At 59.4% G+C, this 19,018-nt stretch overlaps 2 protein-coding genes across 11 annotated transcripts in view; one reads left to right on the top strand and one right to left on the bottom strand.

Moving 5' to 3' along the window:
* Nucleotides 1-33: 33 nt before the first annotated feature.
* Nucleotides 34-4,178, top strand: SSR4 (signal sequence receptor subunit 4). 4 transcript variants are annotated; one of them, XM_055375874.2, is made up of 7 exons: nt 34-52; nt 337-417; nt 2,113-2,231; nt 3,137-3,211; nt 3,404-3,493; nt 3,750-3,815; nt 4,008-4,178. In XM_055375874.2, the coding sequence occupies exons 2-7, from the start codon at nt 351-353 to the stop codon at nt 4,110-4,112; spliced, it is 522 nt and encodes a 173-aa protein (XP_055231849.1). In that variant the 5' UTR covers nt 34-52; nt 337-350; the 3' UTR covers nt 4,113-4,178. The 4 variants fall into 4 exon arrangements, with proteins under 4 accessions (XP_055231849.1, XP_018874737.1, XP_004065138.1 ...); XM_019019192.2 differs by lacking the exon at nt 34-52 and adding an exon at nt 65-83; XM_004065090.4 differs by lacking the exon at nt 34-52 and adding an exon at nt 109-248.
* A 3,631-nt stretch (nt 4,179-7,809) lies between these two features.
* The window catches only part of PDZD4 (PDZ domain containing 4), a 28,585-nt gene continuing 17,376 nt past the window's right edge, over nt 7,810-19,018 (bottom strand). For 2 of the 7 annotated variants that reach the window (XM_004065092.5, XM_019019197.2), the window contains exons 2-8: nt 13,993-14,228; nt 12,914-13,004; nt 12,377-12,475; nt 11,705-11,767; nt 11,139-11,240; nt 10,731-10,841; nt 7,810-10,534 (exon numbers count right to left, since the gene is read on the bottom strand). In XM_004065092.5, coding sequence (XP_004065140.1) covers nt 8,987-10,534; nt 10,731-10,841; nt 11,139-11,240; nt 11,705-11,767; nt 12,377-12,475; nt 12,914-13,004; nt 13,993-14,228 — 2,250 coding nt within the window. In that variant the 3' untranslated portion in view covers nt 7,810-8,986. Of the gene's footprint in view, nt 10,535-10,730; nt 10,842-11,138; nt 11,241-11,704; nt 11,768-12,376; nt 12,476-12,913; nt 13,005-13,530; nt 13,773-13,974; nt 14,229-19,018 lie in introns of those variants that run through there. The other 5 variants (XM_004065093.4, XM_004065094.3, XM_019019201.3 and 2 more) reach the window with 4 other exon arrangements.

Here is a 19,018-nt window from a genome sequence, read left to right on the forward strand (position 1 = left end):
AGCCTCCGCACGTCCCGACACGCAGATACCGCTCTCGCGAGAGTTCGACGGGGTGCGAAGTTTCGGGGACAGGCGCGGACCCGGTACTGCGCACGCGCGCGGTCGCACCGATTCCCACGCCCCCTTCCGGCGTCTAGAGCGCCGCTGCCGCCATGTTGAGCGGGGGACCGCGACCAGCTGGGCCCCTGGCTCAGGGAGGGGCCACGTCAGTGCTGCCAGAGACGTCACAATGCCGGCCCAGCCCTTCGGTGCGCGATTGGCTGCCGCTGCTACTTACGCGTCGCTCTTCCTCGTTTGCCCCTCGTGTTCATTGGAGCTCGTTTTCTTTTTCTCTAGGCAGAGAAGAGGCGATGGCGGCGATGGCATCTCTCGGCGCCCTGGCGCTGCTCCTGCTGTCCAGCCTCTCCCGCTGCTCAGGTAGCGGCCCAGCCGGGGCTTCTTTCTTGCGAGCCTCTGACCCACAGCAGGTGGTGTTGGGGGGAGGAGGGATGCGGGGGTCCGGCCTTTCAGGGTCCATCGCTGCGGGCCGGGCTTTCCCCCGAGAGGCAGGCGGCCTTGGGACGGGGGGACCAAAGCATCTCGCGCACGTTTACCGGCAGCCAGGCTTTTCCTTGTCTGCCCATACGAAGAGGAGTCCCCGAGCCTCCATGGTGCGCCCGGCCCCCAAGCTCCAGCACGGAACGTGACACATGTCCCCGCTCCCGCTCCCTGCGGGGTCGGACCGGAGCGAAGCTCTGTAGCGCTGAGCGATCGCGGCCAAAAACGGGGCTGGAGGAGCCACATAAGCTAGGAAGGGACCTCAGTGAGGAGAGGGAGCAAGAGCGGGGCGGGTTAGATGGGGAGCCAAAGGTGCGCAGGGCCTTGAGTGCCAGGCCGAAGACTGGCTTTTCCGGAGGGCCCTGCCTTACCCTTACCAGAGTTTTCGGCAGAGCCGACCAGGGGTCCCGTCGATTTGCATTCGTGAGGGGCTGAGGTCTGAGCTCCAGAGTGTGTTTAGGAGGTGGCTGCAGCAGCCAGCCCCGGGCCCGGGGGCCAGGACTGGACAGGGGCGGCTTTCTCCACATTCCCTTTTCTGCCGTCCTTCAGGCCAGTAGCCTTGCTGCCTGCAACGTTTTGGCAGCCTAACTGGCCTCCCTTTCCGCACACTCCTCATCTGCCCCTCAGGAATTCCCTGAGCTATAGTCAGGGACGTATCCAGAGGACAAGCCTGGCCATAAAACCCTTCGGGGGCTCCCCTGCGCCACAGGAAGCAGGCCCAACTTAGGCAGGACACAGAAGGGCTGGCGGGATCTAGCCCCTGAGAACTGCCTCCACGCTGTTCCTAGGGATCTGCCTCCTGTGGTCCAGACCCAGAGCCTTCTCTGACGTCCTCTGCTGAAGCCATCGTTCTGCCAGGGCACCACATTTGGACAGCGGGTGGCTGAGAACGTTCCCACTTTGGGGAGCCTTTGTTTCACACCCTCTGACGTAGGCGGCAGCCTTCCTTTCCTTTGGGCCTCTGGTTATGGAGAAGGCTGGTTATGGAGAAGGCTAAGGCAAGGTCCTTTCTCTCACAGCTAACAAGTTGTGCTTCTGGAACCAGAGTCTCTCCCGTTTACTTCCTCAGGAAACGCTGGGGCCAGTCTTCGCCTTCTGTCAACTGGCCGGGGGCAGAGACCCTTTCTCTCATCTTGAAAGCCCCAGTGCATTGCCTGCCTGCAGCCCCCACCCCCGATGTCTCTGCTGAGGATGCCTTCAGTAACTCGTCCAGGCCGTTTGTGGCTCTGAATTGAGGCTGGCCTGGCACCCGGGCCTCCGTGTCATAGGTCCAAGTGTTGGCATGTATTGTCCAGTGAATCCAGCCCCCACCTGCCCCCAGTTTGCTCTTCCTGCACACCTCCAGAAAGCCGGCCTTGCCCCTCCCCAGCCTTCCTTCACAGCCATCCCGCCTACGTTGCCACTGCATTTGTGACCGAGCACTTGGATCTGTCTCGCATATCCCACCTGGAAGGGGCAGGAGGATCGCGTGGGTCCCCAGCTGATCCATGCTATGAGGCAGGGCCGGGCCATCCTGCCCTCAGACCGGGATACTCGAGCTGGCCTTACCCAGGCATCTCTCCCTCTTCCCCGCAGCCGAGGCCTGCCTGGAGCCCCAGATCACCCCTTCCTACTACACCACTTCTGACGCTGTCATTTCCACCGAGACCGTCTTCATTGTGGAGATCTCCCTGACATGCAAGAACAGGGTCCAGGTGAGACAGTGGGGTTTCAGACAGGAGGGCGGGTGGGGGGTGCTCCTCACTGCTAGTTGATGGGGGACCCTTGTCGATAGAGGGAGAATCAAGATTCCAACTCTTGGGGTGCCGGAGAGATCGGGGCACGGTGATGCCAGATCCTAGCCAGTGTTGACAGGTCACCTTCCTCACCTGCTTTGTGTGCTGTGCCTACACGAGGTAACACTGGGCTCACCACCCGCTGTTTCCCGAATGAGTATCTGGACCGGGAGAAAGGGCCAGGAGTCAGCCCACCCCGGTTGCCATTGGCCAGTTTGTCTGTGTGGATGTTTTGTTTTTGTTTTTGTTTTTTGTTTGTTTTTTTGAGGTAGGGTCTCACTCTGTTGCCTCAGCTGGAGTGCATTGGCACGACCTTGGCTCACTGCAGCCTCCACCTCCCGGGTTCAAGCGATTCTCCTCTCAGTCTCCTAAGTGGCTGGGATAACAGGTGCTCGCCACCATGCCCAGCTAAGTTCCCATAAGTCCAAAGAAGGAAATGGGGCCTTTTTTGGGTATGGCCCTCTTAGGGTAAAGCACCCCTTGGGCAGCCCACTGGGCACCCCTGACCCCAGCACCTCCCTTGTAGACTCAGGAAATCACTCAGCCCTTTTGATCATCCCGCCCCTGCTCACAGTCAACAGGGTTCCTATGCGTCCAGTTAGGCCCGGCCATGGGGATCTGGCCTTGTGCCCCCGTAGGGAAGACCAATGCAGAGGGCCAGTCACGGGATTGGTGAGTGTTACCTGGTACCTCCTGCCAGGGACACTGCAGCCCCCAACTGGGCCTAGCCTGCCCACCTGCAGGCCGTGTGAGCAGCACACAGGGCTCCTCTGCCCACACCCAGAGGGGGCAGAAGGTGACCCTGCCTTTGTCCCCTCACCCAGAACATGGCTCTCTATGCTGACGTCGGTGGAAAACAATTCCCTGTCACTCGAGGCCAGGATGTGGGGCGTTATCAGGTGAGGGGCCAATGGTTCCCTTGCTAGGGGGCTCCCTGCTCCCGGGTGTGACCTGAAGCCCCAGGGGTGGCCGGTCAACCAGGGCCAGGGGCCGTGGGCTCTGGCTGCCGGAGTGCTGCAGTGTCGGCACTGGTGGTTAGGGTGGCCCCTCCGTGTCCACTCTGCCCACACTCTGCTCAACACCCAACCCAGGTGTCCTGGAGCCTGGACCACAAGAGCGCCCACGCAGGCACCTATGAGGTTAGATTCTTCGACGAGGAGTCCTACAGCCTCCTCAGGAAGGTGAGGACTCCCGTAGCGCACTGTGCTCCCCTGTCCCTGGGGAGCAGGATGGGCTGGGTTGGGAGGTGCTGGCAGCGAGTCCTGAGCTGGGTGGCCTTTCTGTGATCCTGTCCCTTCCTCAGTGTCTCTCGCCCATTTCTCTCCTTTCCTTTTCTGGGGCTTGGGCCGGTGTTCCTACCTGTCTTTCCCCTCCCCTCCCCACCCCCACACGCTGGGCACCCCTGACCCCAGCACCTCCCTTGCACCTCCCTTGCAGGCTCAGAGGAATAACGAGGACATTTCCATCATCCCGCCTCTGTTTACAGTCAGCGTGGACCATCGGGTGAGTGGCCTGGTCCCTCCTCCTTTTTGGGGTTGTTGGGCTGAGTGAAGGTTATCCTCTCCATAGCCCCAGCTCTGCTGCTGGGCCGTGATTGGCCAGCATGTCTTGGTTCCCCTGGCGGAGGGTGACCAGGGCTGGCTGGTCTGCTCGCCTGTACTCCCCTGAGCTGGCTTGTGATCTCCTTTCTTTCAGGGCACTTGGAATGGGCCCTGGGTGTCCACTGAGGTGCTGGCTGTGGCGATTGGCCTTGTGATCTACTACTTGGCCTTCAGTGCGAAGAGCCACATCCAGGCCTGAGGGCGGCACCCCAGCCCTGCCCTTGCTTCCTTCAATAAACATCACAGGACCTGGGACTGCACAGGAGCTGGGGCTGCTGGCTTGCGTTATTGTGCCTTCCCCTGACCGGGAGAGCTGGGGGCCCAGCGTCCTCTTGTCTGCCTGGCCAGCAGAGGCACCAGGCAGGAAAGGGGTGGGCTTTGGTCTAGAACTCCCGTCCCTCCTCCCAATGAAGCCCCCTGTCTGGTCCCCACAAAACCCTGTATCCACCTTCCCAGTGACTCTCTCCTGGTTCTGGTGAGGGCAGTGGGCTTGGCCACCTTCTCCCCAGGTGGCCCCACAGGCTCCATGGGGAAACAGCCAGCCTGGTCTTCATCACGGCTCCTGTGTTGGAAGCCCCGGGCCCATTCCGCACGCAGAGGGGTTTCCCTGCGCTGCTTTCGGGCACAGCAAGTGCCCCCACCCTGCCCATGCGGCGTGCAGCTGTCTGGGCTTGGCCCCTCCATACTCCACACCCTGACCAAGCCTCCTGGCTTCCTGTGTGCTGTGCCTTCATGGGATATTGAGAAAATACACACCCATGGCCAGGTGTGGTGGCACACACCTGTAATCCCGACACTTTGGGAGGCCGAGGTGGGATGATCACTTGAAGTCAGGAGTCTGAGACCAACCTGGGCAACATGGTGAGACCCTGTCTCTACAGAAAAAATAGAAAAATTAGCTGGGTGTGGTGGCAGGCGCCTGTAGTTCCAGCTACTCGACCTGGAGAGGTCAAGGATACAGTGAGTCGTGATCACAGCAGTGTGCTCCAGCCCGGGTGACAGAGTGTGAGACCTTGTCTCAAAAAAAAAACAAAACCCCACCTGTGAGGGGTATATCACTTCCTCCTAGAGACACCTCTCTCAAGAGCACCCGCGCCCTCAGGACACCAGGCAGGCATCCCGGCCTGGCACCACGCCTGGAGTTCATCCTGCACCTCTCCCATCAGCCTGATTTTCAGCTTGGCACATGCTGGCTCCTGACCAGCTAATGGTATTCCTTAGTGGCACTGAGGGCCCGTGAGGCAGTGAGGGTCTTGGAGTCCAAAGGGACTGGGTGGAAATCCCAGGTGAGCCCTTCCCAGCCATGGGACCCAAGTCGGTTTGCTCAGCTGCGAGGCAGTGACAGTGCCTCCTCCAAGGTGTCAGGGAGTCCACTGGGACCAGCCACCAAAGTCCTGACATCTGGGTCACCCATTGGCTGTTACTGGAGAGAAATGGAATTCTCCAGAGAGGCTGCCTTTTTCTTGTTTGTTTGTTTTTGAGACAGTTTCGCTCTTGTTGCTCAGGCTGGAGTGCAATGGCGCAATCTCAGCTCACTGCAACCTCCACCTCCCAGGTTCAAACAGTTCTCCTGCCTCAGCCTCCCGAGTAGCTGGGATTACAGGCACCTGCCACCACACCCAGCTAATGTTTTGTATTGTTGGTAGAGACGGGGTTTCACTATGTTGGCCAGGCTGGTCTCAAACTCCTGACCTCAGGTGATCCATCCATCTCGGCCTCCCAAAGTTCTGGGATTATAGGCATGAGCCACCGCGCTCAGCCAAGGCTGCTCTTGAAAAGGAGGGAAGGCCCAAAACTTGCCTGGGAGGTAGGGGCTCCTCAGTACTTCAGCTCGGTGGCTAGAGAGAGCAGCACTGAGGGGCCGGGGGTGTCAGGAGCAGGTGAGGACTGCCTGTGACCTGGGTCTGTCAGAGTCTCGGGGAGGGGGTCATCTATATAAGCAGGGAGCCCTCTTCCCACCCCCAGGCCTTGGGAAGGGGGTTGGGAGGGGCGGGCTGCCAAGAATACTTGGGCTTCTAGGAAGAGCTGGGCGCTCACCCCCGGACAGTGCAGCAGGAGCGTTGGGGCTGAGGGGCCACACCAGCTTTGCCAGCAGATGCAGTTTCTAGATTCCAGAGGAGACTCAGCAGCCTGTGCAGGGCGGGTGGCTGGGGCAGGCCGGGTGCGGCAGGCACCGGGGCGACTGTCGGGCGCCCAGTTGCTCTTTTTAGTTCTGGCTCCACCACGAAGCCTGATGGCCGTGGGACCCAGACGTGAAGTTGCTATTCCAGGGCATCAGTAGCCAAGTGCTGCCAGCCTTCCTGGCGCCACCTCTCCCTGAGCCAGCCAAGGGACTCCAGGCTCCGGGCCCATATGAGCCCACATCCCGTGAACACTGGAGGGCACCCCACCGTTGGAAGAAGGGGGGTGCCTTTAGGACCATCCAAGTGAGCCCCCCAGCAGCTAGAGGGAGGCCAAGGGGACAGTTTGACCTCCATCTCCAGTCAACTCCGGCCAATTCTCTGTGGCAGGGGCTGGGCCCTTGGAGCCTTGTTCCCCCAAGGGGCAGAGCTAGGGAGCTAGTCAAGGGTTGGATGTGCCAAGCCCTCATGGGGGTGAGGCCCTGAGGGGTGGGGGAAGCCATTATCTCCAGCCTCTGCCTTCTGCTCCCCTTCCTGCCATCCAGCCAGCAAGCCTCTTCCCCTCTTCCCTGCTGGTGGGGTGTGATATGCCAGGCTTTCCCTCCCAGAGCTGCTATGCGGCAGAGAGGCAGCTGGCACCCTTGTGATCCAGCCTTCCCTGCAGCGGGACTCCAGGCTTCTGGGAACAGGCACTGACTTGCTGCCCAGATCTCGGTACTTAAGAGAAGTTTAAACGAAAAAAAAATTTTTTTGAGACAGGGGTCTCTGTCGCCGAGGCTGGAGGGCAGTGGCGTGATCTTGACTCACTGCAACCTCCACCTCCCGGGTTCAAGTGATTCTCCTGCCTCAGCCTCCTGAGTAGCTGGGATCACAGGCACCCGCCACCACGCCCGGCTAATTTTTGTATTTTTAGTAGAGACGGGGTTTCTCCATGTTGGCCAGGCTGCTCTCGAACTCCTGACCTCATGTGATCCACCCACCTCGGCCTCCCAAAGTGCTGGGATTACAGGCATGAGCCACCGCACCTGGCCTATATTGTCTTCTTTCTGGAGAATTTGAATGCCTCCTTGACCACTTCCGCTCCTTCGTGGCAGCACTGCCCACTCCAGGGGGTGCCACTCCCATGAGAGGCTGTGCCCATGTTTTCTGCGGAGTTGTCTTTGAGGCCCTGACCCTGCTCAGCATTGAGCATGGCTCCTAGGACTTGATAGAGCCCGAAGGTTTGCTGAGAGCTCCCAGGATGGAAGGGCCCTGGCAACGACGCGGTTATTCATCTATCTGGCCAAGACATCCACTAGGTGCCTTCTGCAAACTGAGCACCTTGCTAGACACTGTGGGATCACCAAATGGGGAGGGCAGCTTCCGCCTTCCAGAGTGGATGGCATCAGGCCCTGCTGGGAGGGATGGGGCTGGAACCCACTTCTCTGTGGCATGTGCCAGCAGCGGGCCCCACCTACGGTTTGGTCCATGGAGATGACCGTAGCCCTTGCCTGGAGGCTAGTCTGAAGTCAGGCTTCTGCCAGCCTTCTGCATCTGGTCACCACCCTGTGACTGTGACACCTCTGAAATGACTCAGGTGACTCTGCTATATCTCCTCCTGGAGTGCCACACAATTGTCCATGGGAGGTCACAGTCACTGCTCCTGACATCCAAGACAAACCGAGGGCTGCAGCCTGGCTTTCAGTTGACCCTAACCCTTCTCCCCTCTTCCTTCTCCCACCCCAAACTGACAACTCTTTCCCCAGCCCAATAAGAATGAACACAGGGAGGCCACGATTCAACCAAGTACAAAGGCAGCTTGCTTTATTCTTGAGATGCAGGGGGGAAGGGGTGGTGCAGTCTGTCTGCCTCCAATCTGGGGCTCTCCAAGCCTAAGGGGCACCCCACAGGCAGCCTAGTTCACACGTGCAAATCCTGAGGAGGTTGGGGGCCTCTCCTTCCCAGTCAGCCCACCGCCTCTCACTGGGGTCCAGGTTGCGGATCGCCACCAAGTCCTCCCCAGGCCGCATGGCCCGAGGTCTTCCACTGCTGCTCATGGGGCTTGGTTTCTAGACCCCTCACCATCTAAGCACCTTCCTCAGTTCACTCAGAAGAGAAGCCCCTGCTCCAGATGGTGTGGGGCGCAGAACGGGCTCTGTGACTTCTTGGTGGACACCCTGCAGGACCCCTCCGTTCCTGCAGTCTTGCTCTGAGTCACTGGGGAAACAGGTGCCCCCCAGAGGCTCCCCGTTCCCACACCTCAGAGTGGAAGCCACCAGAACAGCTGCTTCCCATTCCTCCCACCTTTCCCTCCCCTTCCCTCCCATCCATCCCCAGCCCTCCCTCCCACTCTTCCTCCCCAACTCCCTTCCCAGCCATCAGTGGAGAGGGGAGTTCCACCTCTGCCAGGCTGCCTGAAGGAGCTGCCAGCCCCCAGGGCAGGTCCACAAAACAAAACAACTATTGGCAAGCACAGAAAGGGAGAAAAACCACAAAAATCAGGGGTGCCTTTGTCTACAAATAACTGCAGTGCGCAGCAGCGGGGAGAGGCCGCGCTCAGCAGCGAAGCCGGACACTCTCTTGTGCTCCTTTCAGCTCAACTTCCCTGTCTGCAAGTACACGGGTCGGGTGGAGAGAGCACTGGGTGTGTGTGTGTGCGTGCACGTGCAAGCACACGCAAGAGCATGGGGGATGGGGAATGCACACGCACAGCCGAAGGGGTGCCCATCACAGGGGTGCCCATCACAGGTGTGCCCCCAGTGCTGGCCACTGGCATGGTCACTTTACTTGGGCAGAAGGAAGAAAAGCGTCCCTTCTCCTCAGGGGCTTCTCTCTGCTAAAGCCCTGTGCGCACACCCAGACGAGGAGATGTGTGCGTGCGCACACACACACACACACACAATCTCTATAGGAGAGTGAGGGCTGGGGCCCCAGGGGGCTCCCTGGGCCTGGGCCGTGTACCCGCCCGGGCAGCTCACACGGTGGTGACCGAGAGAAGAGGGTTGTAGACCCGCTTGCCATCGGCGGAGCGCGCGCCGTGGGCCAGCATCTCCTGGATGGTGATCCAGTTGTCCAGGATCTTCTTGTTCCGCTTCTTCATGGTTTTGCGATGGCTCAGGGCAATGATGTTGAGCTCGGGCTTGCTGTCGCCATTCTGCTGCTCCCGCAGGCACTCCAGCCGGCTCTGCATCATGAACTCGCGCCGCTTCCGCTGCTCACGGGCCCGGATCAGGTGCTGCTTCCGCTCCTCCTTGCTCCAGTAGCGGCCCATCTTCATCTCGCTCACCGCGTCGTCGTCGGTCGTCATACCGCTGCGCTCCTCCCGGATCTTCAGAGCACGGGCTTTCAGCAGCCGATCTCGCACGGGCCGCTTGGCCACGTAGCGGGTTCCGTCGCTGCGCACCTTCACTTTCCACTCCATGCGCGGTGCTTCAGTGGCCGCGGCCGCCACCCCGCCCACCCGAGGGCCACCGGCCAAGCTCAGGGGGCCGTGGCCCAGCTCCTCCAGGCCTCGCGTCGGGGCCAGCTGCATGCAGCTGTGGTAGTGCTCGCCCTCCTGGCCCTGGCCGCGGTGGCGCCGCGAGAGGTAAGGGCTGCTTTCAGGGCCCACACGCTCCAGGGTCAACCCCGTCTTGGGGTTGCGGCGGCCGCGCTCCTCCGCGTGCTGCCTACGGCCGGCCTCAGGATCCCGGGAGAGGGACCGGAACTTGGCGGGGCTCCCCGGTGGAGGAGCTGCCTTGGCGGGGGTGGCAACAGGGGGGCCGGGAGGGGTCCGGTTCAAGTTGGAGTTGCCGGCCATGGCCCGCCGCAGGGGGCTCTCGGGCAGGGGCTCCACAAGCAGCGGGGTGCTGCGGCAGCTCTCCCCAGTGTTGTAGGCGCTGGTGCTGTCCTTGTCCGACTTCTCGGGCAGCTCGGAGATGTCGGACAGCTCGTGCTTCTTGGGCTCGCTGGCCGCCAGGTCGTAGAGGCTCTCCTCCTCCAGCAGCCAGGCTTTCATGCAGCGCTCGCGCAGCTGCTGCATCTTCTGCGCCCGCAGGATGTTGCGGCACTTGAATTCCAGGTGCCTTAGCTCCTCCTCCAGCATGGCCATCTCGTGGCCCAGGCTCTCGTTGCGGTTGACGTCCAGGGCGCTGTTGCCTCCGGAGGCCCGGGGAAAGAGGAGGCCCAGCTGGTTGCCGTTCTCCAGGTGGCACTTGATCTCCAGGAGCTCACGGTAGCGCTCATACTCCTCATCCGTGAGGCCCGGGACGTCGCCCCCTCCCAGCCCCGCCCCCTCGGCCAGCAGAGAGTCCATGCTGAAATGGAAGTCCCGGCTCTGCAGGGCGTCCCCTTGCAGGCCAAACTTGCGCAGGCTTCCCGGGGTGTTGGTGGAGCTCGGGGGTTCGTCCCCCAGCAGGTCGTGCTCAGAGCTCTCTTCGTTCCGGGTGCTCTCGTCAGTCCGGCCCACCCCGCTGTCCAGCTCCTGGCTGTTGCTCAGGCCTGGGCCGGCATCGGGAGCCCCCTTCTCCTCTTCGTTTCCGAGCTAGAGCAGAAAGGTAAGTACCGCTCAGTTAGGTCCCACGGACAGGGATGTCACGGGATGTCACAGGAGGATCGGAAGGGGCTTCAGGCCTGGTTCATTTCCCTGCCAAGCATTGGGAGACCCTGCACAGCCTCAGCGCCTTCCACCCAGTTCTCTCCTCCTCGCCCTCCCCACCAGCGCCCTTTTCCTTCCTCACCTGTTGGGCAGGGGGTGATTTCAGTTTACGAGCACGCAGCTCCCCCTCATTCTCAGAGCCAAAGTCATCCAGGAAGTCATCCCGGTCGCTGTCCTTCCACCTTTTCGCCAGCTGTGGAGACAGGCCCTGGTGTCCCCACAGCTTCAAGGACCTCCCCATATACCCTTCTTGTCTGCTCTGGGCCCCACACTTGGCTTGTTTCGGTGAAGCTCAGCAACCTGGGGGCAGGGCCCCAGCCCACTCAGCCTTCAGAGGCCAGGAGGGGAAACGGGCCCTGAGAGACCCCTGCCCACCCACCCTCCATCAACTCCAGGTTGTTGGCACATCTGTGCCCTAGTCACGGCCAGCAGCTTCCAAGACAGAAAGCCTGATGTCGTGGCCCCGGGTCGCCCTGCCAGGCATACACACCTGACTCTCAGGTCGGGCCACCAGCAGGGAGATGTTGGTGTTCTCTTCCTGGCTCAGGATGGCCACCGCCTCTTCCCGGTTCTGGACGTCTACACCGTTAATCTGAGGCAGGCAGGATACAATCAACAAGCATGCTAGGGCTGGCCCTGGGGCGGACCCTGGGCGGGTGCAGGGAGCCCAAGCACTCTGGGCTCAGCTGGGCTAGGCTGGGGCTTGAGCTCTGGGAGGATGTAACTAAGTGGAAGGTACCAGGGAGAGGGTGGCCTGGCTCTTGCAAGAGCAAATGTGTGCTCAGGAGAGCATGGAGTGGGGCAGAGGGAGAGGGGCCAGGAGGTTTCAGAGCAGCAGGGGCCCTGGATGCCAGCAGATCCCATAGGCACACGGGAGCCACTGGGGTGAGTGGGCAGGAGAGAGATGAGACTCAGCCCGGGTTTAGGACACGGCAGGCTGCTGGGCCTCAGGGTTAGCTCTTAGTGGGAGAGAGCCAGGGACTGGCTAAAGAGAGGTGGCTGGGCCGACGGGCACAGTGGGGCCTTGGGCCAGGCCTGCAGCCTGCAAGTGCTCACCTGGATGATGCGGTCTCCCTCACGGATCCGGCCGTCTTTGGCTGCAATGCTGTTGGGATTTACCTGCAGGACACACGCATCTTGGGGACTTGGTGCCTAACATACCCTTTCAGTAGAAGGGGGCAGGCTCACCTCAGGGGCCCCCAAAGCAAGCTGAAGGCTCTCTGGCTCCCCTTCCAGCTCCGAGCCCCAGGAAGCAGAGGCAGAGGCTGTGGAGTAGTCACCTCTCCCCGCCCCTGCCCCTGGCACTCCTAGGCTCTTCTGCACGGAAGCCTGTGCTTTTGGTCAGCCCTGGGCATTGGTGGGAAGTAGGACACTGTCCATCTGGAAGAGTGGCTTTAGTGGGATGCTACTAGTAGGGAGGGGAGCGAGGGGCCATCCCCCTCCTGGGGATACACAGACATCTGCCCAAGACGGGTTCGGGAGAAGGCTAGACAGCAACCCTGTTGCTAGTTCTCAGGCCCATCTGCTGTCCCACCCAGGCACAGGCCTCTTTCTGCAGATGACTGCCTCACTGGACAGTGGCTGAAGCCGTCGACCATCATCGCCTCACCACGCAGCACCCTAGCTGTGATGCCCTGTCTCTGGTAGCTGGGACCTTAAGGGCAGCCTCTGAGCCACAGGCAGGCCACGTGGATGGGCCTCGGGGCTGGGGCATACCCGTCTGCATACCTCTCCGACATAAATGCCCAGGTCCTCCTCGTCGTCCGTGCGGTAGCAAACCATCAGGCCCAGCTTGTCCCGGTGGCTGCTTTTATACAGCTCCACCTCCTGCCACGAGGGGTCCGGGAGGAAGCAGAGGTAGAAAGCCCCAGAAATGCGTGAGTGAGGGAGCAGGCAGCACAGCCCAGCCCCTCAGCCCGCAGCCCCTCAGCCCGCAGCCCCTCAGCTTCCTCTGGAGCCCCCTGAGCTCAGTTTCCAGCCCCCGCTTTGAGGGTGTCTCTTACCATCCCACGTGGCGCATGTACTCAGTGGTCTCCCTCCCAGGAAATGCACGAGGCACACACAGGCACAGGACACAGAAGACAGACGTGCATGGGACGTGGACTCACCGACATGGACGGAACACGTAACCTCACCCGCACCCTCCCTGACTCAGCCAGATGCGTGCCAGGAGGGCCACGGGGTTGGGCCTGGGCAGGAAGGCACACAGGCGTCGGGGCGGCTCCCGCAGCTGGCTGCGGGCCCTGGCCTGGCCACCCGGCTCACCTCATACTCCAGCTCATCCAAGCGGTCTGCCTCCTGTGGGCCGCCCTCCATAAACTCCGCCGGGTCATAATACTCATGGCTGATTGGGGGGCTGCCCAGGAGAAGGTGGGGGTCACACCAGCTGGCCATCCTCTCACACCTCAGCCCCAGCTCCCAGGCAGGCCGATCCCAGCGTGCCTGGCACGGAGACCTGCTCTGCTTGTGCTCTTAAGGGTGGGTAGCCCAGTTGCCTCCTGCAGAGCCCCTTCCTGGGCAACATGCAGCCATGCAAAGACCGGGGACACTCTTCGCACCTGAGTGTGCAGCGTCCACGCAGAGGACCTGCGCATGCCTCTAGCGTTCCCGTCCCCCAGACCAGACTCCTCCAACCACGCCAGCTGGCAGGGACCAACTTCTCCAATCTCCGGGTGTCCACCCGCCCACCCAGCACTGGCCCCACTCATGCAACGCCCCCAGGAGTTATCCAGGCCCTGGAGGACTTCTGCAGAGCAGAGGGGGGCCCACCCTACCTCCAGGGGCTGCCCTCCTGGCCCCAAAACTAAGGTTGGCTGCTCATGGCCCTGTGGCCTACCACCCCGCAGCCCGGGCTAAGATTAGCAGAATGAGGCAGCGCTCACGCGGTCATGAGCCACCAGGCATGGATGAAAGGCCCTTCTTCCGGTCGGGCCAAAGAAAGAAGCTGAAGAGATGGAGGAAATTCAGAGCAGGTAGAGGAATGAGACAGACAAGGGATGCAAGAAGATTCAAGGAGTGAGCTTGTGAGGCGGCAGAGGAGAGAGGATGGAGGAGGAGGAGCTGAGGCCCTCAACCCTGGCACTTCCGGCAGCGACGTCCCGGACAGGAGGGTCCTCCCTCGGCCCTGGGGGTAGATACAACGGGGCGCCTGCTGGAGCCCGGCCCAAGGCTAGAGGCCTGGAGGTTTTGGAGCCCTTGGGTACCACGGTCAGTTCTGGAGGCCGAGGGGCCTGCTTCCTGCCCGAGAGGGTGGCGTGCGGATGGCCGCTCCAGGTGGCCTGCCCTCTCTGGAGGCAGGGCCCGGGGCCCTCCTGAGGGCGACTCACAGCTCAGAGAGGACGTACGGCTCCAGGATGACCATGGGCGGGGTGGGCGGACGCAGCTTGCCCAGCGCCATGATATGCTCGAAGGTGATGTCGGTCTGAGTGCCACTGTCCACCAGCTGCAGGTCGTGACAGGAGCTGTCCCCCCGGAGGCGGGGGCTGCGTCTCAGCACCTGGATCACCAGGGGCTCCTTGGAGGAGCGCAGGGCCTGCAGAGTTTGCTCCTGAGACAGCTTGGAGAGCTCCTTCCCGTTTACCTGCGGCAGAGACACGCCTCCGTAAGAACCCTCAAAGGCTTGCTCCTCCCCTCTGAGGTCAAGGCAGAGGCCCTAGCTGGCAGGACCTGGGCTGACAACCAGCACCCCAAGCCACTCAAGCAAGGAATCTGCTGTCTGCAGCCCTGGCTACCTTTGGTGCCCCTGTTCCCAGGCAAGCCCCACTGCTCAGCCTTCATCCCACTGAAGGCCAGCTGGGGATCGCCAAGTCACACCAAGGACTGGGGGACCCAGCCTCTGTGCACTGGGTCTGGAGGCTGTGATACCGCCCTACAACGTCCTCCAGACACTGCTTGAGCTCTCCTGGCCTCTCCCCATCCGGACCCACTTCTTTCTAGGGCGGCACTGAGGCCAGAGCTAGCATGAAGATCCCATTGAGTTCCTTGGCAATGACTGGACCATAACAGCCAACACTCAGTGAGCATCTGTGTTGTGCTCATTCAGCATCAAGCAAGAGGATGACCTTGACTCTTCAGATGAGCCTAGTCTCTCAACAAATGTCTACTCACTAGGGAGGGCCAGGGTCAGGTTGGGGGACAAGTAGGAAGATGCCTAAAGATACGGCGTTGTGTCCTCACAGTGACAACTGACTTGCCCAAGAGAAAAGGCCTTGATGTACAAGAAGCCCCCTGGAACTGCAAAGTAGCCTAAAAGAGGTGCCAAGAAAGTGGTCCTTATAAAGCCACCACTAGGCCGGGCGCGGTGGGTCACGTCTGTAATCCCAGCACTTTGGGAGGCCGAGGCGGGCAGATCACGAGGTCAGGAGAGCGAGACCATCCTGGCTAACACAGTGAAACCCCGTCTCTACTAAAAATACAAAAAATTAGCCGGGCGTGGTGGTGGGCGCCTGTAGTCCCAGCTCCTCGGGAGGCTGAGGCAGGAGAATGGCATGAACCCAGGAGGCGGAGCTTGCAGTGAGCCGAGATCGCACCACTGTACTCCAGCTTGGGCGACAGAGCGAGACTCCGTCTCAAAGAAAAAAAAAATTCCACCACTGTTTTTTGGGCACGTGCCATGAGCTACATTCTGGGAAAGACCCCTGATGTGGGTCCCCACAAAATCCCAACTCCCAACAACCTTGAGGGAGATGTCATTATTGCAGATGAGGAAACCACATCAGCAAGCTCAGCAAGGCTGTGGCACTGAGTCAAGGTCATGAGCCAGGACAGGCTGCCCGGTGGCCAGAAGGAGGGGTCAGAGAGGAGGAGGCCATCGCGGGCCAGGGCCCAAGGCGGAAGTAGGACCTAAGCAGCTCTGCGGGATGCTGTAGGGGTGAAGGAAGGACAATGAAGGGTAGCAGAAGGAAGCCCATTACGCACAGCGCAGGTGATGGGGCAAGGAGTGCCCACAAGGTTGAAGGCTGCTTCCGCAGCACCCTGGGACAGTATGCTGCGACCTTCAAGTCCTCCTTGGGGAAGGGAGGCAAGTAGAGAAGGGACGAATGACTAAGGACCAAGAAGGACTGAACAGACTCCACCAGAATTCAGGGCACGTGCCATGGGGCCAGCAAGGGTCAGCAGGAAGCACTTCTAGGAGGAGGCAGCTCTCGAGGCAGGCGTGCAGGGTCTCCTCATGGGCTCAGCGGCTTGTGGAAGGGCTGTTCTGGGCCTGGGGAGGCTACACATTAGCATTATGCCCAAATGGCTATGCCCTGCAGGTGAGCGTGGGGACAGACCTTACCCACAGCTAAGGGAGCACACGGCTGGCCATGCACGCCTCGGTGGGAGGCGGGGAAGGCTTCTGGAGCAGGGGACACCTGGCCTCCATCAGGCAAAGGGAACAGGGCCAAGAAAAGACCCAGGGAGGCTGGTTTGCAGTTGGAAGCAAAGCCCCCAGTCAGCACAGAGAGGGCAGGGCGAGGAGACCCAGAGTCCGCCTAGGGATGGAGCAGGCTGGGAGCTTGTGCCAGATGAGAGGGCAGAAGGGCCCTGGGCGTGGGCGCAGGTGGCTGCGCCTGCACAGAGCCCTCTGCTTTTCCGAGTTGTGCGAATATTAGCAAGTTTAGAAGAACTCTCTGTCCTGCATTCTCACGGCGGCACCTCCCTCCCCGGGTTTCTCACAGAGATGTCAATTCCGACGGCAAAATCTTGTCTTAGTGCCTGCAATACAGTAGAACCAGCGCTGTACGAGTCTTTTCGGGAAGACAGCTATCTGAGGAGAGCCCAGCTTGTCCTCGGAACCCCTGTGGCCTCAGCAGCGGCTCCTGCATTTACCTTTTTTCTATTTGACTATGTCCTTGTAGATAATCATTGAACTTTTCTATGTCTCCCTTCTCCCCAAAATTTTCATATTCTGAAAAGAGCTTTTTGTCAAAATCAGTTTTGTCCGATTATAAAAGAAACACAGTTCATTTTTTTGTTTTTTGGGGGCTTTTTTTTGTTGAGATGGAGTCTTGCTCTGTTGCCCAGGCTGGGGTGCAGTGGCACGATCTTGGCTCACTGCAACCTCCACCTCCTGGGCTCAAGCAATTCTCCTGCCTCAGCCTCCCAAGTAGCTGGGACTACAGGTATGTGCCACCACACCCAGCTGTTTTTTTTTTTTTTTTTTTAGACAGAGTCTTGCTCTGTCATCCAGGCTGAAGTGCAGTGGCATAATCTTGGCTCACTGCAACCTCTGCCTCCTGGGTTCAAGTGATTCTCCTGCCTCAGCCTCCCCAATAGCTAGGATTACAGGCACCCACCACCACGCCTGGATAATTTTTGTATTTTTAGTAGAGATGGGGTTTCACTATGTTGGCCAGGATGGTCTCAAACTCCTGACCTCAAGTAATCCTCCTGCCTCAGCCTCCCAAAGTGCTGGGATTATAGGCATGAGCCACCGCACCTGGCCATGCGGCCTGTTTCCTTCCAGTCTGTTTTCTATGTGTGCCATTTTGCAGCTGCAGGCCCCTTAAGGTCCATCCACACCAACACACCAGTGGACCATCATGTTCATCATCACATCAGTAAGGGTGGCTTTGATTTTTTATTATAAAGAATGTGGCAAAGACACATTCTGGGGTCCATTTTATACATTTTTCATACTTAAATCTTTGTGTAACCAGTGGTTGTCAAGGTGGAGAAAATTTCTTGAGGTGGAATTTCTGGATCAAATACTATAAAGGAAACAGCTTTCAGCCAAGAAGGTATTTGTTGGAAGACCATAAGAATGTCAGTCAGGACAGGGCATGCTGTGCTTGGTGGAGAGGCTACAGTTAGAAAGGCAGGATGGAAGAGGGTGGGCGGCAGCAGAGTGTGGGTTCAGGAAGGCTGTAGACAAAGGGACATGATGGAATGGCCTCGACACTCTCAGCAGCAGTGGCTAGAGCCAACTGAAGCTGGGAAATTTGGAAGCCAGTTGTCAAACACAGCGATTATTGGTATTTTAACCGTAGAAATGTACAGGTAACTGAATGATATTAACAACAAAGGCAATAAATCCTCGGAACACATCACTGTCTAATTATCTTACTACACTTTTCTGTCATCTGTGCTTTTGGGGTTATTCACATCTGGTATGGGAGATGGAAATACTATGTGTGCATTCCCCCAACTCCAAGTTCAGTGACATCGCAGTGGTGGCTTGAAATCGGCTATAGTGGCAGCATTTACACCAGGGAAATCGGCAAATGCTCCAAATCAGGGCTTTTTGTCTGGGAACATTTACCACCTTACCACTGCCCTTGAGGAGAAGCCAACACACAAGCGGAAGGGCTTGGAGCTGTCCTCAGGGTTTCTTCCTGAACTCCCGGGGCAGGACAGCAAGCAGGCAGTGGGATGCTCAGGTGACAGAGATGACAGAGAACGCACGAATGCCTTTCTACCCGGAATCATTACCGAGCAGCAGTGTTGCTATGGAAACTGAGGAGCGCTTGCTGGGCGGGCTGGTGGAGGCTGGGATGTCAAGAGGGGGATGGGCGTGGGCACAGCCTCAGCACCTCGGATCAGCAGCAATCAGAGTGATTGCCTGTGACAGCCAGGCAGGTCTTTGGGTGGAAGCCACGGGCTCCTGAAGCCTTCTCGCTCTCTCTCTCTCTCCTCCTCATCGGTCATGCTGGACCCCCAAGGAAGAAATGAGCTCCCCTCTGGGGAAGGGCTAAGGGCTACCAACAAGGTGGGAAAATATGGGGCCATGAGCAAAGAGGTATAGGGCCAGGCACATGGTAAGGAGCCACACTGTGGCCCTTCTGATGACAGCAGCTCTTCCAGTCCTGCTCAGAGCCCTGCCTCCCCGCCCCACCCCCAACCATCCTGAGGTAGCACACTGGTAAAGCCACCCCTGTAATGCCCCAACCCTCGGATTGCCTACTCGACCACTCCAGTCTCTAAAAGGCACAAACACTCAACATGGCCAACCCCAGGCTTGCTTCCCACCAGACTCTCCCTCCTGCCCCACCTGCAAACGTTTCCACACCCTGGGAGCTCGCCCCACCAAGACAGAAGACCTAGTCCAAGCCCTGGCCAAGCAATTCCAATTGGATCAAAGACCTACAGGGACAAAGCAAAACAAGAGAACAATATCTTTATGGTGTGGGATAGAGATGAAATTCTCAATATTTCAAATGGGGAAGCAATAATGGAAGAGATGTAAAACTTCTAGACGACAAAAGACACCCTAAACACAGTAAAAAGGCGGGCTCAGAGGAGAGCCTTACAATGCATGGACCTCATAATGGGTTTTCCAGAATATGCAAAGAATTCCTACAAAACAACAAGAAAACACAGACACAAACAACTCAAGAAGAACATGGGCAAAGGATATCAACAGGTGCTCAGGGCAAAGGGGACCCACTA

Source organism: Gorilla gorilla, chromosome X (genome assembly GCF_029281585.2).
Source record: "Gorilla gorilla gorilla isolate KB3781 chromosome X, NHGRI_mGorGor1-v2.1_pri, whole genome shotgun sequence".
Lineage (NCBI taxonomy): Eukaryota > Metazoa > Chordata > Mammalia > Primates > Hominidae > Gorilla > Gorilla gorilla.